This window comes from Puma concolor, chromosome D3, assembly GCF_028749965.1.
Source record: "Puma concolor isolate L17-30 chromosome D3, mPumCon1.1.hap2, whole genome shotgun sequence".
NCBI lineage: Eukaryota > Metazoa > Chordata > Mammalia > Carnivora > Felidae > Puma > Puma concolor.
In genome coordinates this window covers 54,320,861-54,337,108 of record NC_141678.1, presented here as the reverse complement: position 1 = coordinate 54,337,108, position 16,248 = coordinate 54,320,861, and the positions used below count along the sequence as shown (strand labels likewise).

General features: G+C 39.7%; 1 protein-coding gene across 3 annotated transcripts in view; it reads left to right on the top strand.

Annotated features, from left to right (window-relative positions):
* Positions 1-402: 402 nt before the first annotated feature.
* GAREM1 (GRB2 associated regulator of MAPK1 subtype 1) overlaps positions 403-16,248 on the top strand; it is a 204,838-nt gene continuing 188,992 nt past the window's right edge. For 2 of the 3 annotated variants that reach the window (XM_086682696.1, XM_086682695.1), the window contains exon 1: positions 403-887. In XM_086682696.1, the coding sequence (XP_086538822.1) occupies positions 767-887 (121 nt within the window). In that variant the 5' untranslated portion in view covers positions 403-766. Of the gene's footprint in view, positions 888-2,857; positions 2,977-16,248 lie in introns of all 3 variants that reach the window. The other variant, XM_086682697.1, reaches the window with a different exon arrangement.

Genomic DNA, 16,248 nt, shown 5'->3' with positions numbered 1-16,248 from the left:
GAGAAAGATTCCCGAGCTTTCTCCACTCCTGCTGGGCTCCGGGAAGGGCCCTGGGCTGCGAAGGAGTCCGGGCGCGCCGTGGCGCCCGGCGAGGCTGCAGGGCGCCGGAGCGGTCGGACGGGGGAGCGAGAGCTAAAGCTTGCAGAGCGCGCCGAGCCGCAGGCGTCGGCGGCCGCGGCCGGGAGGCTGACGCCCAGCCGAGCCCGCCGGGCCGCGGGAGGCGGAGGCCGAGCGGGAGGCGGAGCGGGCTGCGCCGGGGAGGCGGAGGCGGAGGCGGCGTCTCCCCGAGCTGCGCAGGCGTTGCTCGCACCTTGTTGGTCAGTGCTGGGAGCGCTGCTATGGCGTTTCTCAGACCCGCGGCTCCTCCTCACACGCTCGAGGCGGAGGGAAGGAGGGGTAAGAGGAGGAGGAGGCGAGCGGGCGGCCGTCGCAGCTGCAGACCCGGGGCCAGAGAAGGAGGCGGAGCGGGAGCCGCCGCAGCCACCCCGGCCGCCGCCGCCCGCAGCCGCGGGGCTGCTGCGAGTCCTCTCCCGGCTTGAGGGCACGCGGGGCGTCCCGGCCATGCCGCGTAGCGACAGCTGAGCCGGGCGCGGGCCCCCTCCCTCCCGGCCGCCTCAGCCGCCGTGCCCCCGAGCTGCCCGCGGCCGGAGTGCCCGGCGCCTCCTGCGCGCCCTAGACCGCGAGCGCGAGCAGCGGCCGCCGCCGAGGCGCGGGTGGTGCCGGCGGCGGCGGCGGCGGGAGCGCGGGGCAGGAGGAGGCGGGGAAGATGGACCCGGCGCCCTCGCTGGGCTGCAGCCTCAAGGATGTGAAGTGGAGCTCGGTGGCCGTTCCGCTCGACCTGCTGGTCAGCACTTACCGGCTGCCCCAGATCGCGCGGCTGGACAGCGGTGAGTCTCGGCCCGGCCGCCGGCACAGGGCAGACCGGCGCGGACTGCAGTCTCGGCACGGGTGTGCGCGCGTGTGCTGGGGAGGGTGGGACCGGGTGGGGAGTGGGCTGCCCGCCCACCCCCGGCGCTGGAGTTGGCCCGAGCGGCTGCCGCAGCCCTGGCGCGTTGCTCTCAGCTACCCCCAGCAACAGCTAGAGATGGGAAAATCAGAGCCCTTGCAGTGTAATTAAAAAGGACGCCTTAAAAAAAAAAAAAAATCAACATTGGGGAAACCTCTGCAGATTGTAATTTTGGAGGCGAGCTGTCCCTCCCCACCCTCCTGCAGGAATTACTCAACCTGGGAAACCCTGAAGAGTTATCTTAGGCAACTTTCTTACAAAATCATTGTGCTTTGGGTGGCATCTTTATTTTGGATGCTCTCCTTCCTTCCTCCACCCCCCACCCCCCTCCCACCCCCACAAGAAGCAGCAGATTTAAGAGGAAAAGCTCCTGGGTGACCAACGAAAGGGATCACATTTCTCAGAGACCTTTTATTACAGCTTGTCTGTTTTGTTTAACCGAACTGAAAGTAATTTGGGGCTGAGTGTAGAAAATGTTTTTAGCAGAAGTGATGGTATGCTTAAGGTTAATTATTAGCTTAGCACATTTCCAGCCTGGCAAAAAAAAATTAAGTGACCAAAACCTATATTGATTTGGAACCTGAGCACAGAATTAAGAAATGCTTGTATTTTCTGAAACTGACCACCAGAAACCAGCCAAACATCCCCCAGCTGTTTGTTCTGCAGTGTGACCTCTGCAAACAAGTGCAGAGTGTCAAGCAAGTAGACCCCTGTCAGTTTGAATTGTACCATGTAAGGTGTCCATTCAGGTGTGTTTTGTTTTGTATTTTCACTATAACTTCAGTTGATTTGGGCTTCATGTGATTTTGGACTGTTCACAGAAACATGCTTGCCCTGCTGTAGGGCTGCGGGAAGCCGTTGGGCCCAGGCTGGCAGGCAAGCAGATAGAGCTGTGGTCACACAGGCCAAGTCAGAAGAGCAATGAGCAGAAAGATGTCATTTCAAGTCACAAGGGTTCGGGTTACTCCAGAAAGAGAGTAACAAGAGTGGGTAACGTGAGATGTGTAAATGTCCAAAGGCATTTTTATTCTGTTTCTTAATCTGTGGGGTTAGATTAGACATTTGAAGTACTGATGGGAGAAATCAATGCAGGAAAGTTCATGAATCCTGGAAAACAAGCATGGCATGCTTTCTATCCTTGTTTGGTTGGTCTTGGTAGTGGTGAGAATAAACTAGGAGTTTTCAAACTAGTAATGAAGTGCAGATGAACTCAGGAAGAAGGACAGGTGGTATGTTGAGGCATTCCTGTTTACGGTGGGGGTGGGAAAGTGGTGCTTTAACTATATAACTATATATCTGCAGGTCTGAATTTGTATGTGTGGGTATGTGTGTATTCACAGTTTCATTTCCTCTTCCACTGTGCAAAAATGTGTATATTGGAAGGTTAGGAGTCCTCACCTTTTCCGACCTTCTCTCATCACTGCACACCCTGCCAAAACCCTTAGCTAGGCAGAGAGCATTGATGCATGTGGTATAAAAGTCACCCAAAAGCTTCATTAAACTGAAAGTTTAAAGAGGCTGAATGTCAGTTGCAGACCTAACTTTTAGCTTTATTATCTGCTGTCCTATCCCTGTCATTCATAAGAAGGATCTGAATCAGCACTGTACTCATCCCACACTTCTTTTTAAAATTAGGACGTGGGTAGCAAGTCTTAACACTGTGCCCTTTCAAGCTGTGGAATGGATTTTGATCACTGTAATTCCAATTCTTTATTGTGAATTTTCGCTTATTACCACTTGAGAATCACAATGACTCACACAAATTTGGAATCCCAGCCAAATACTGCTTTATACCTTGGTTTTTTCACTTAACAATCCCATCTTATTAAAATTTTTTTTTGTTTTTAATAGCTGCATAATATTCCGAGCGGATGGCTATACCCAACAGTCTAGTCCCCAATGGTGGACATGAACTGCTGTTACAAATTGTGATATCATGAATACCCTTACCCATAAATCTGTTTGTTCAGGTTAGTATATATTCCTGCCTTTCTGAATAAGTATATGTGAATCCTTTTTTGAGTTTGATACACATGAGAATTGGGGGAGCACCACTCTCCCCACAGCCTTACAGTGTTAAATATCCTTAAAAAAATGAATATGATGAGGGGAAAGTGTTAGCTTACCAATTAAATTTGGATAGTCTTTCAAAGAGTCGATCATTGACTCCATGCTTATTTTTAACCATGTTCCACAGCAGCACCCAGAACATATTAAGGATATGCCGCCATATTTATAAAAGCTGTATGTGAAATCTCCAGTTTTGTGCAGTCCTCATTTTGTGTCTGTCCTTTTGCCAGTTTTAGTACTGCAGGTATGTTTTACACACACACACACACACACACACACACACACACACACACACACCCCCTATACTTAGCCATGAAAAGTAGTCATTTTCCAAATCACTGATTTTAAAAGAGACCAGAAAGAAACTGAAAAACATGCCACTAGTTGACCTTATGCCAAGAGAGAACTATTGGCTAATTTGAAGCAGTCATTAAAGAACATTAAACGTCTAATTTTATAACTGTTGGTTATTGAATGCCTACTACGTGCTGTACATTTCTCATTGCTTGATGCATTGTCTCAAATACTCAGCACCCATTTTAAGGACTTTGGGAACCTGAGATTCAGAGAAATTGAGTGACATACCTGGTAAATGTGTGGAGTGGGATTTTCAGCCAACTTTCTGACTCTAAAGAAAGACCTTTTATCTCAAACTTTACCTCCTCATACTAAATGGGAGTAGGTTTAGAGTAGGTCTAATGTCTACTCTAAATAGCCCCACTGTCTCTCTGAGAGTTTGAGGACCGGAAAGTCAATATTTTTCAAACAGTGTAGACACCGAATTAAGTGCTGGCCTCATCCATCATATTTAGACTACTTTCTGCTTCCCAGAGGAGTGGCTGAAAAGACGAAAGGAGCAGTGGGGAAGAAGAGAGTACGAAATCAGAAAAAGAAGGAAAAACGTGGTGTTTGAGGTGAGGGCTTATGTATTTAGATGTGCCTGTTGAAATCACTCCTCAGTACATTTGCTATACTTAAAATATTAACTCCACAGTAAAGAACTCTCCAGTTCTTTGCATTATGCATGTTACTTATGAAATGCCAGTCAGATACACACAGTCAACATTGCATCCCCAGGGGTGAAATTTGTCATCATATGATAAGAGAAATACAGAATAATGAGCCTTCATGGTATTGCCTCATGAATTTTTCTGAAAACACAAAGAAAAGTACTCAAAAGTAGTGATTCTTCTTAAGGGGGTGAGATACATGCTCAACAGGCAAAGGCTAGCTAACCCCAGTCAGCAGCAATACAGCTGAGATCAGATATTTAACCTGGTCATCAATCTTGGAAACTGTTGGCTGTAGAACCAGGTTCAACACATGTGTTTTTGACCTAGAAGAGGGTGGAGCAAATGCTAATCTCCAACCCATCCTAACTCAAAACTTGGTAGGGAAATTGAACATTCTCTGTCTCTTTAATTATTTCACCTTGGAAAGGCTCCAGTGGTTAGTCTAGAACAGTGTTCTTCCAACGTTTTTGTTCCTGTAGCTCCTGAACGATTCTGTAGAAGTTTGTACCCTCAGCATATTTTTAGGCTGATTGCTGAAACTTTTCATCTTAAGTGTAAACAGTTGCAAAGGATGTCATCTTTCAGTATATTATAAATCTTGACCTTTTAAATTGTTACGTCATTGAAAAAAAAAACTGTAGTAGGTCTATAAGTGATTCCCAGTATCCTTCATTTTTTAAAATGCATGAATAAGTTCTTAAACAGTTAAAATTTTTATACCTTTTTCTCCTTAAATTTATATTCCCATTTTCTTCTACAGAATTCTATCCTAATGTAATGTATTTTTATGTTTGAAAGTGTCTTATGGATCACTCTGTCATTATTTCTGTTATAAAATATATATATATAAATTGAAACCCAGTGTTTTAGATTTCTTTTGACCTTAAGCCTTTTCATATTTGAATATTTCTGGTTGCTTGAAACAAAGAATTGGAAATTCCCTGAGTTAGAAAAGGCATTGCTACCCAAATGCTAAAGACTCAATCCTTTACATGCAGTAGGGTTTTTATTTATTGCTTTGTTAGTTGCCCTGAGGTCTTTACACCCTGGGGTAATGCAGTCAAGAAAGATCTAAAGATGCATTGTTTCTGTAAAGTGGGTGAAGGGTCTTTGGGAAGGGGAGGTGGTGGAGGACAGCTTCTATTCATCCTGGGTTGGACGTCTCTCTGTGATGCCAGGCAAGTCAATTTTTAGACCAGAGAATATTGGGAAGTTGTGGCTCTGGAAATTGATTCCCTGACAGCTGTGATGGGAAGTATTGGCTTTGCATCAAACGTGTACCCCTGTTCGAAGAATGATTGCCTAGGTCACTGAAACATGAGTTTATGGTCCTGTTGACTGAAAGGAAGAGGAAGACTGGGCCTGCATGGAATGACAGGGAGAGAGAAAAAGATAGTAGGAGTTGGAGGCAGCTGCAGTTGATAGATCAACAGCAACTTCTCCTTTCCAGATGTGCAGAGGAATCAGAGCTGATGCTAATCCCCAGGTGTGTTGGCACTGTGGGAACTTGGTCCTGGCTTTGTGCTGAAGTGCTTCTCTAACTACCATTTAAGTGCCTGTAAGGCTGAAGGAGCAGAAACATGGACACTGAACTCAGGGAGGCTCCATGTGGCTCTTTGCAGATATCAAAGGTGTTTCTAGATCTGTGTTTTATTTTTGAAATTAAGTTCTCAAAACCTCCATGATTGATGTTTTATATATATATTTTTTCTAAATTAACTTTGTGTGAATCTTGTTCCCAGAAGATGTGCTTATCTGTGGTTTCATTTTCCCTGACATTCTATATTGTAAGAGGCATACATATGCATACATGCATACATATGCATGCCCCAGGTAGGGGAGACAGTAGTTTAAAGGATGCTAGATTTGGGTCTTAGAAACCTCTGTTCAGTTATAGGAGCTGCCATTTCATAGTTATGTGTTCTTGGTCAAGTCTAACCCCTTTGATTTGTAGTTTTCTTGTGGAGAAAAAATATATATTATACCGGTCCATGTATCTCATAGTTTTTGATTAGTTTGTTCAATCAATATTTATTAAGTCCCTTCTGTGTATGAAGCCCTGTTACAAATATGGGGACAATAACATTGAATAAAACAGACACCTCTGTGCTCATGCAACCTGCATTCTTGTGTATCTGCTTACTGTGATAATTAAACGCATAATATATGTGAAATACATGTGTATTGCAAAAGAGTGCACATAAATTAGATTGGAGTAATGGAGGTGCAGACCAGTTGAGAGAGAAGCTTCAGAGTGTATCATTTAGGCAACTGAAGTCCACCAAATAGTATTTTATTATTTTTGTAAAGCTAAAGATACTGAGGGAAGGGTGACTTTAGCCTATTTCCCTCAGAGTATTTGAGATCTAGTAATCCACAGGTTATAAAAAGGCGATGTAAGGTTTTTATCAGAGAGAAAGTGTTGTGAACTAACCCAAGATTGGATTTGGGAAAGAACAGGAAGTTAGGAAAGAAGCTTTTAACTTAATCCAGAATCACATGCAAGTCTGACCAAATGCTACCAACCCACTTGAATCTCTTTCTAGTAGATATTCATCACTGCTTTTACTGGGTTGATGATGATTTTCTGAGCACTTGTAGTTATATAACTGTTAGGAAAAACATGCCTTGTGTAATGTTCTGCACCAAATGGGTGATGAAGGAAGTCCCTTGAGTATTCTTTTGTATACCATAGTATTTTACTTTCCTCTAGTTATCACCTCTAATTGGCCATGCCTACAAATTATGGAAGAATAGGAAAGGACCTTTTAGAAGACCATGGACAGTGATAAGCACTTAGACCCACAAGACAAGATTTGGATATCGCTCTTTCGGTGTTCTTGTTTTTCAAGTAAGATGGCCGTTTTGGAAGTCTTAAGACATTTGGTCATCTGTAAAAGGAAAACTGGTTTGACCATTTGATCAACCATATCATAGTTTAAAGAGCATTCGACTCTCTTTTGCTCATTTGGCTGCCTTATTGAAGTGGCAAGTCCTTGTAGGCCAGCTTGTAAACTCGTTTATTTTTGTTTGAGATTCCTGAGGTATCTGTCTTTTTACTCACTGAGCTGCAGTTCTAAGAAGACTCATAAACTTCCTCTGGTCTTCAGCAGGATTATCAATCTTAAGAACACCAGCTATGCTATGCAACTTGAAAAATAACTTTTGTTGCTGGTTTATGTATCATTTTGTTATATTTAACAAATAGAAAATACTAAAATATTTTAAATCTTATGAGATTTAAGCCTTTTAGAAGACATTTCCACCTGATGATGCTCCCCCACATCTCAGCCCCTACCCCTACTCCTAGTGGCACAAAAATGTTTACTTGAATTTCAGGTTAAAGGTATCTAACAATTATTTTTGCTATTTGCCAGCTCCTAGCACAATGTCTGACATAGAAGAGATATCCCATAAGCAGTTAATAAATGAATGAGCAAATCTCAGTATTAAACATTTTCAGGTCCAACACGTCTGTATTATTAAAGCATCTGCGACCTCTATAAGTTTGAAATAGAATTTCACTTTTGTTTCAGTTGAGCTAGACATGTGCGTAAATACATAACTTGAAACTAAGATGGTAGGTCCTAAAATTAGCAGTAGGGAAAATAAAGACTTAGTTGACCATCATGATGAAATAATGATTCTTAGGATCATTAGTTGTTAATATTTTATTTTATTTTTTAATTTTTTTAATGTTTTTCATTTATTTTTTGAGAGAGAGAGAAAGAGAGCATGAGCAGGGGAAGGGCAGAGAGAGAGGGGAACTGCGGATCCAAAGTGAGCTCTGTGCTAACAGCAGCAAAGCCAATATGGGGCTTGAACTCAAACCAGAAGATCATGACCTTAGCTGAAGTTTAATGCCACCCAGGTGCCCCACTTATTAATGTTTTAGCTAAATTATTTCTAGAAATTTCAACTCAATTTTAGATTCTTTGGCTTCTTGCTAGTTCTTTTGTTCTGGAATTCAGATGCCTCCTCTACATATTAACATGTAGCTGTCATTGAATTTCTAATCTTATATGGACTAGAATACCATAAATCTTTGGAATCGGTCAACTCTTATGCTATAATAAAGAATAGGACTGATTGGATAGTCAGCTAACCATTTAACTATTCAATGTTTCATGTTCCCAGGGTACCAGGGATTTTACTTCTAAGCAAAGTAAGCCACTTGGTTTAAATAGTGTTATGAAACTACAACTGCTAATTTGGTACAGTTGTCATCTTCCTAGAATAGCCCCAAGATTGACTTGAAACCTTAGTGTCTTAATCCCAGACAGTGAGTTTCCTTTTATGCCCTGTAGGGATACTGCATGGTGGTAGAAGAAGGAAAAAACAATGTTCCCAAGCCTTTTTCCAGTGTTGTGGATGAATTACTTTATAATTAAAGGGCAAGTCATTTTAATTGATTCTGCTAATTCTTAAGCCTAGTTTGAAGTATTTAAATACCAGTTGGGCTTTGATGACTTAATGGTTGTTTAATAAATACCAAGTTATTGAATTTAAAGTACAATGTGAAGTCTTATGAAGATATTTGTTATTTAGGTTAATATTTAACATCTTCAGTAAGTTATTACGATTAGGCTAGTTACAGTGTAGAAGGGAATATGAACAGTGCTGAAGGATGTTTCCCTGTAAAGATTTGAAATAAGTTATGTTCTGTTTTTCTCCACTCAGTAAAGGAAAACTTCCTTGCTCAGACATTTTTTAAATATGAGTTTTCTATATACCAGACTTTAAGGTGTTAGAAGTGAGAATAGGCTCTTGATAATTAGTTCACATTGACAGTGTTTTCCTCTTGGCAAGGAACTAGATTCAAATATCTAAAAGTAACTGAAAAAAGGTAAGTGTTTACTTTTCTATTTTTAAATATTCTGTTAACCTTGTAGGTAGTTAGGAAGCACTCACTGGTTATAACATTCTGTCATCCATTCAGAAAAAGGTTAATGAAATGCCTGAGGAAGCCCACGTGGGTAACTTAAGGATATCCATCTGTGAAGGTGTTCTGTTCATGACTGACACCCTGAATTGCCTCACTCTTCCTTTAGCAGCAATGTATGAGCAAAGGATGGTTGAAATTGAAGAACTAACATCCATTCCATTGTCATTGCTTGTCCTCGGGAAGCTTAGGCTTCAAGGTCTTCACTTTTAGTCTGTTTCAGGTTAATGTTTGAAATAATGCAAGATCCATTTTACCTTGAACCACTGACCCACAAAATCAATCAAGCACCAGACCCAAGTTAAAAACAGTTTAATTAATCTCTAAATAGAGCTCTAGAAGATTCAGAATACCTACTTAAAAATAAGTAAATAACATGAGGCTTTAGACAGATACTCTTCTGTTTGGGTTTTTTTTTTTTCTTTCTTGTTTTCATGTTTATTTTGGTCCCATTTTTTGGGAGACAGGAGAGCCACTGAGAATAGATAGGATCAGAAGAAATTTTCACAAGCTCCTCATGGCCAGGTATATCAGTTAAGGTGAACTTTAGTTGTGTATAATAGGACCAAAAAAAAAATAGTGATTTATACAATATGGAGATTTCATTCATTTCGTATAAAAGGAGTCTAAAGGTATATACTCCAGGATAGATATGGCAGATCCAGAGTCAAGGACCCAGGCTCCTCATGTCTTTGTGCTCTGTCATCCTTAGGAGGTGGTTTTCACTTCATGGCACTTAATGGCTGCTGGAGCTCTAGCTATCATGCCTGCATCTTATACAGCAGGAAAGGTAAAAGGGCTTGAATTCAAACCAGAAGATCATGACCTTAGCTGAAGTCTAATTGCCTCACCACCACTCCTAACACAGCACTTCACTTTCCATCTCATTGGTGAGGCCTTACACACTCTTCTGTAGACGGGAAAGTAAGGAACTGGGCACAGTACCCGTGGGTTCTTACTACCGGAGAGCAGAGCATTGGATGGTAGAAGCTGTTTAGCAGTCTCTGCCACTCAGATTTGTGCTTTGATGCTTTTTCTTCACTTTTTTTTTTCCTTCACAAAAGTTAACCGTGCGTTCAGCCCTAATTTCTTGACACCTTCTTGTTCAGGTTTTTCTTTAGCTTAAATAGTATGAGCCTCTTGATCCAACTTTTCTCTTTTCATCCTTGAGCATGAGCTAAAACCTTAAAGCAGTTCTATTTAAAGGCCCTCTATTATATGTGAAAGTACTTTCTAAGTAAGCCATGAAAAGTTATGTATTTGTGGGAAATTATTATTATAAGACACTTCTCACTTTCTTTTTTGGCATGCATACTTTTCAGATTTTCTCTCTGATCTGATACACATGATGGGAATAATTGTCCAGTTGTTTAAAGGTGCTTTTTCCCCCTGCTTTATTTTTTTTGACAGAGAGGCTTGGTAGTTGTGTTTTAAAAAGATATTTACTGTTTTTCTGCAGATATCATTATTATTGAGAATTTGGAAAACATAGACCAAAAAAATGACAAAAATGAGTATCAGCTTTAATTCCAGAAGTTATATAACTTGTTATATAATCATTATTAACCTTTTCCTATTATGCAGGCATGGCATGTAAATGGAGACTGTATCTAAAAGTGGGACCAAGCCATATAAAAAACTTTCTTTTTAAATTTTTTAATGTTTATTTATATTTGAGAGAGAGAGTGTGAGCGGGGGAGGGGCAGAGAGAGAGGGAGACACAATCTGAAACAGGCTTCAGGCTCTGAGCTGTCAGCACAGAGTCCGACATGGGACTCGAACCCACAAACCGAGAGATCATGACTTTAGCTGAAGTTGGACACCTAACTGACTGAGCCACCCAGGCACCACCCCCCCCTTTTTAAAATTTTTTTGATGTTTATTTATATTTGAGAGAGAGAGAGAGAGAAAACTATGTTTTTGATTTTACATGAGATCATGAGCATTTTCCTTCATTATTAATATTTGCAAATAAAATTGTTCTAAGTGGGAATCTATTGTTACCAATAAACCACTATTTACTTGACCATTTTTTAGTTGTTAAACATTTGGTTGTTTTGAGTCTCATATTTTTGAAGATATCTTTGTAACTGAATTGGTCAGTTTTTAACATTTAGTTATTTGGGGTTCCTGGAAATGGGATTATTATTCAGAATTTATTATTTTTAGATTGTTGATATGTGTTGCTAAATTGTATCTAGGAAAGTTTGTACATTAGTAGTGACTGAGTAAGCCAATTATTTTGTGCATCATTGAAATTGTAGTTATTTCTTAGTCTTTGCCAATTTAGATCATTTAAGAATTGGCACTTTTTCTAATTTGTGTTTCTTTGATTACTATTAGAATAGCATCAATAATTTTATCATATTTCTTTTGTGAGTTTTATGAGTTCTTTGTTCCATTTTTTGGTAGAGTTTTTCAAAGCTGTAATAAAAAATAAAATGCTAGTATTTTTTCCCTTGGTTTTCTGCAGTGTTTATAAGTAATCTCCAGGTTTCATGTGGGGTTTAATCACTTTTTAAAACTTTCCTTCTATTTTTCCTCAGTTGATGTTCATAAAGAGGTATTCCCTCTATTCCTGAAATTGGATAATTATGATTGCTTTTATTTATCAACCTGGATATTGGTTTTAAGTGTTATGTTCATTGTTGCCTTGTGGCCAGTCCTCTGAAAGAAGGAATCCTCTTCCATTGCATAAAATAAAATAATCTCGTGAAAGTCTTGGTAAATCCATGCTGTGTATTCACAACTGTGTTTGAATTCAAGTCATGGAGAGGTTCCCACAGCTACTTCATTGTTGAAAATTCCTGTGCTTTGCATGAAATTGAGCTGACAAATAAGGTTCGTCACTATTTGGTTTTCAGGGTTAAGAATAAGTTGACAAGTTTATAAAAATATTTCATTCTTTTTACAGGTAATCCATAATGAGCCCTGAAGTGCTACATTTGGGCAGTTTGAGAGCCTTTTGAAGCTTAGAACCCAAGTGCTGATGTGAGAGAATAAATACTAGAAATTCACAGACAACTTCCAGATAGGGAGAGAAGCAAACATGATGGCTTGGATGTCATTTCATTTCTTCTGTTGAACATCTGTGTAAATGTCAACTTCATTATAATGTCTAAGAGAAAGGGAACCATACACACACACACACACACACACACACACACACACACACACACACACACACTGAAGTATTACTGAGCAATAAAAAAGAATGAAATCTTGCCATTTGCAAAATGTGGATGGAACTAGAGTGTACTATGCTAAGCGAAATAAGTCAGAGAAAGGCACATACCATATGATTTCATGCGTATGTGGAATTTGAGAAACACAACCAATGAACATAGGGGAAGGGAAACAAAAATAAGATAAAAACAGGGAGGGAGACAAACCATAATAGACTCTTGAATACAGAGAACAAATTGAGGGCTCTGGAGGGGTATTGGGTGGGGGGATGGGCTAAATGGGTAATGGGCATTAAGGAGGGCAGTTGTTGGAATGAGCACTGGGTGTTATATGTAAGTGATGAATCACTAAATTGTATTCATGAAATCATTATTACACTATATGTTAACTAATTTGGATTTAATTTAAAATATTGTTTTAAAAAAAGAAGGGAACCACAGATAAGAGGGAAAGTCCAGTTTAATTCTCTGTGTATACGCAGTGATTGATGGGGAATAATATACATATATCCCTTTACTAACTAGGCACAGAGAACTCTCTGAATAGTTCTATCAGTGGGTTGAGGTGACGGTTGCTAAAAGTGAAGTACGAGATGACTTTGAGATTCTTTTCTACTGTCAAAGAAGAAGCCTCAAATTAACTTTACAGTAGATCAGGTAGTTTTTGAATTGTTCTCACCCCTCCCACGGTCTTTTCTCTCTCTCTCTCTCTCTCTCTCTCTCTCTCTCTCTCTCTCTCTCTCTTTTCTTGACTCAGTTGGGAAGAGATCAATGAGTAGACTGCAGTTGAATACTGTGCAGTAGATACTATAAGAGTTTTATGCTAATGAGTAGAGACCAGGGAGAAGAGGAGGGAAATATATGAACTAAGTCTAACCTATCTAGTTTTTAAATTGTCACAGTGAAACAAAACTTTATTGCCCTTGATTTTGAACTTAATACATTCATTACAAAGAATTTGAATACATAACAATATTTAAAAACTAAAGATAATTTGAGGTCCCTCCACCCTGAGATAACCACCGTCAGCATTTGGTGACTGTCCTTTTCATGTATCCTCTGTTCACACATAGACACACATTACAATTTTACGTAAGCGCGCATTTTAGGTTTGTTTGGTTTTTTTGCCTTCTCCCTTCACATCAACCCCTATTCCTCCAATCCAACCCTGCCTACTCACATAATACAGTACATATCCTTTCTATTTTCTCCATACTCACATAATCCCACATCAACATTATATACACATACAAAGGCACATACTGAAACAGAAATCTATCATTGCTGTATAAAAATGGGATTACATTATACATGTCTTTTGGCCTTTTGCTTATATCACTCATGAGAATTTTTCTGAATCATGGGATGTAAAACAAATTCATTCCTTTTTCACAGCTGCACAATATTCTACAGTGTGGAAATACTCCTATTGATTGGTGTTCAATTTGTTTCTAATTATTGGCCTCTGAATTTCACTAAACCCCCATATATATAAGTCATTAATTTGCTCATTGTTTCTATAGAAGTCCATGATTGCTATCTTTTACTTCTTCCCCAAAATAACTTTGATACCACTATCTTACTGATTCTCTTAACCTCACATGCAAAGATCAAAATTAACTCTTTATAGAAAACATATGGGGGGGGCACCTGGGTGGCTCAGTTGGTTCAGTGCCCAACTCTTGATTTCATCACAGTTCATGATCTCACAGTTGTGAGATCCAGCCCCTCACTGGGCTCTATGCTGACAGCACGGAGCCTGCTTGGGATTCTCTCCTTCTCTCTCTGCCCCTCTCTCTCTCTTTCTCTTTCAGAATAAATAAACATTAAATATATATATATGAGGGAAAGGGGGTCTTTCATCCCAGTATCACAATTCACAGAACTAGAAATGATATAATAGATGTTGCCAAATTGCTATCCAAAAAGTCCATAACAATTCTCGTTTCCATCATTGATGTGTAAGAATACCATTTCTCCAAATCCATGTCAACATTAGCTATTATAAAGTTTTTAAAAAATATTTGTAAACCTAACAGATACAAAATGAGATCTTGTTGCTATGTTATTTTACATTTCCCTGTTAGTGATTTTGTGCCCTTTTTATATGATTACCGCTTAGAATGCTCTTCTGCAAATTGAAATCATACTTTTTTGCTGGTTTTTGTTGACTCATTCTTGCCAATTTCTAGATGCTGTTTGTATATTATGTAAGTTTTCCTTACATATGTTTCCTTATATATGTGTGTGTGTGTGTGTGTGTGTGTGTGTGTGTGTGTATGTATATGTTATGTATATTATGTAAGTTTTCCTTACTTACATTTATCTGTTGACTTTGTTTATATTCTATTTATCCATTCAGAGTTTTTAATTTTTATATGCACAGACAAGTCTCTTTTTTGTGTTTTCATTCTTGGCTAAGAAAGATCTTCCTGACCTCGAGATTGTATATGTAGTTTCTTAGATATTCTAGGAAGATTTAAAAATTTTTTGGTTAAGTCTTTAATCTGTCTGGAATTAATTTTTGCATATGATGTAAGATTTTTATTTTCTTCTAGCCTGTTGTTGTGCCAGCCCATTTTCTCAAAAGTATGCTTAACTACTGAATTGAACTATCTTTGTCAAATTCATTTTGCTCTTTAAAAGTAGAAAAATCCATTTCAACCGCACCTGTCTTTCAGGGAATGCATTGGGCTGTGATCTAAGAATACTTACAGTTGATGAAATCTGAAAACAATCCTTTATTTTTTAAAGAAGAGAAGTTGTGGCTAGGGCCACCCAATCTTGACTTACTCTTCTTTTCCAAAGGCTGTGGGAGGCCTGAAATTTGTTTTTCTAAAGAAAATTTTAATTCATTTTAAAGCCAGCACTACTCTGGTGAGTCTGGGAAGTGATAGTAACTTGTTAAATGCCTTCTGGAATATAGTCCAGATGCTTTGGCAATAAGTTTTCTCCAGGGAAGAATTTGTTTTAAAATGATACTTTACAAAGCTGCTGTTTGTGTGTGTGTGTGTGTGTGTGTGTGTGTGTGTGTGTGTGTGTGTGTGAGAGAGAGAGAGAGAGAGAGAGAGAGAGAGAGAGAGAGAGAGGCAGAGAATGTGCCTTACAGAATTCAAGAAGCATTTGCAAATTGCGCTCAACTTTAGACTACTTAGTTAATTGAAAGTATATTTCTTCCATTATTTTTTGGATGAAGGGCACACTTTTCACCATTCTTTTTTTTTTAATTTTTAAGATTTTATTTTTAATTATATCTATATCCAGCATGGGGCTTGAACCCACAACTCCAAGATCAAGATTTGCACACTCCACCAACTCAGCCAGCCAGGTGCCCCTTTCACACACCATTCTTAATGTACATGTGTGTGTGTGTTGCTTAAGAATTTCATAATGACCTGTGTCTGTTTATTTTTAAAGACAAAGTGGGGTGCCTGGGTGGCTCAGTCGGTTAAGCATCTGATTTTGTTTCAGGTCATCATCTCACAGTTCGTGAGTTTGAGCCTCACGTTGGGCTCTGTGCTGACAGCTCAGAGCCTGGAGCCTGCTTTGGATTCTGTGACTCCCTCTCTCTGCCCCTCCCCTGCTTGCATTCTGTCTCTCTCTCTCAAAAATAAATAAAACATTAAAAAAAAATTTAAAGACTTAAATTTCTCTTACAACGTCCTTACCTCCCACAAAATCTTTGATGGTATTGCCTTCCCAATTCCTCTTAATTTCACATGCAAGGATTAACATTGAATCTTTTTGGGGAAAACAGGGCATCATGGAACCTGTGTATCTCAATGTCAAAACCCAGACTGCATAATAAAGGAAAAATAAGTTGTGTGAGAAAAGAACTCTTAACAGATTATTCTGTGAAGCCTTTTCTCCTGCATGATCTCTGAGTAAAACTATAACAAAATCGCAGTCGTGAACTCCTTGAGGGACTTTATTAGGTTGGAGCTGGGTATGTGTAGAAGTTTTATCACTTCTCTTTTTTAGATATGGCGTTCTAAGCCATCAGAGAGCAGGCTGTCCTGGCTTCTCTTCCCA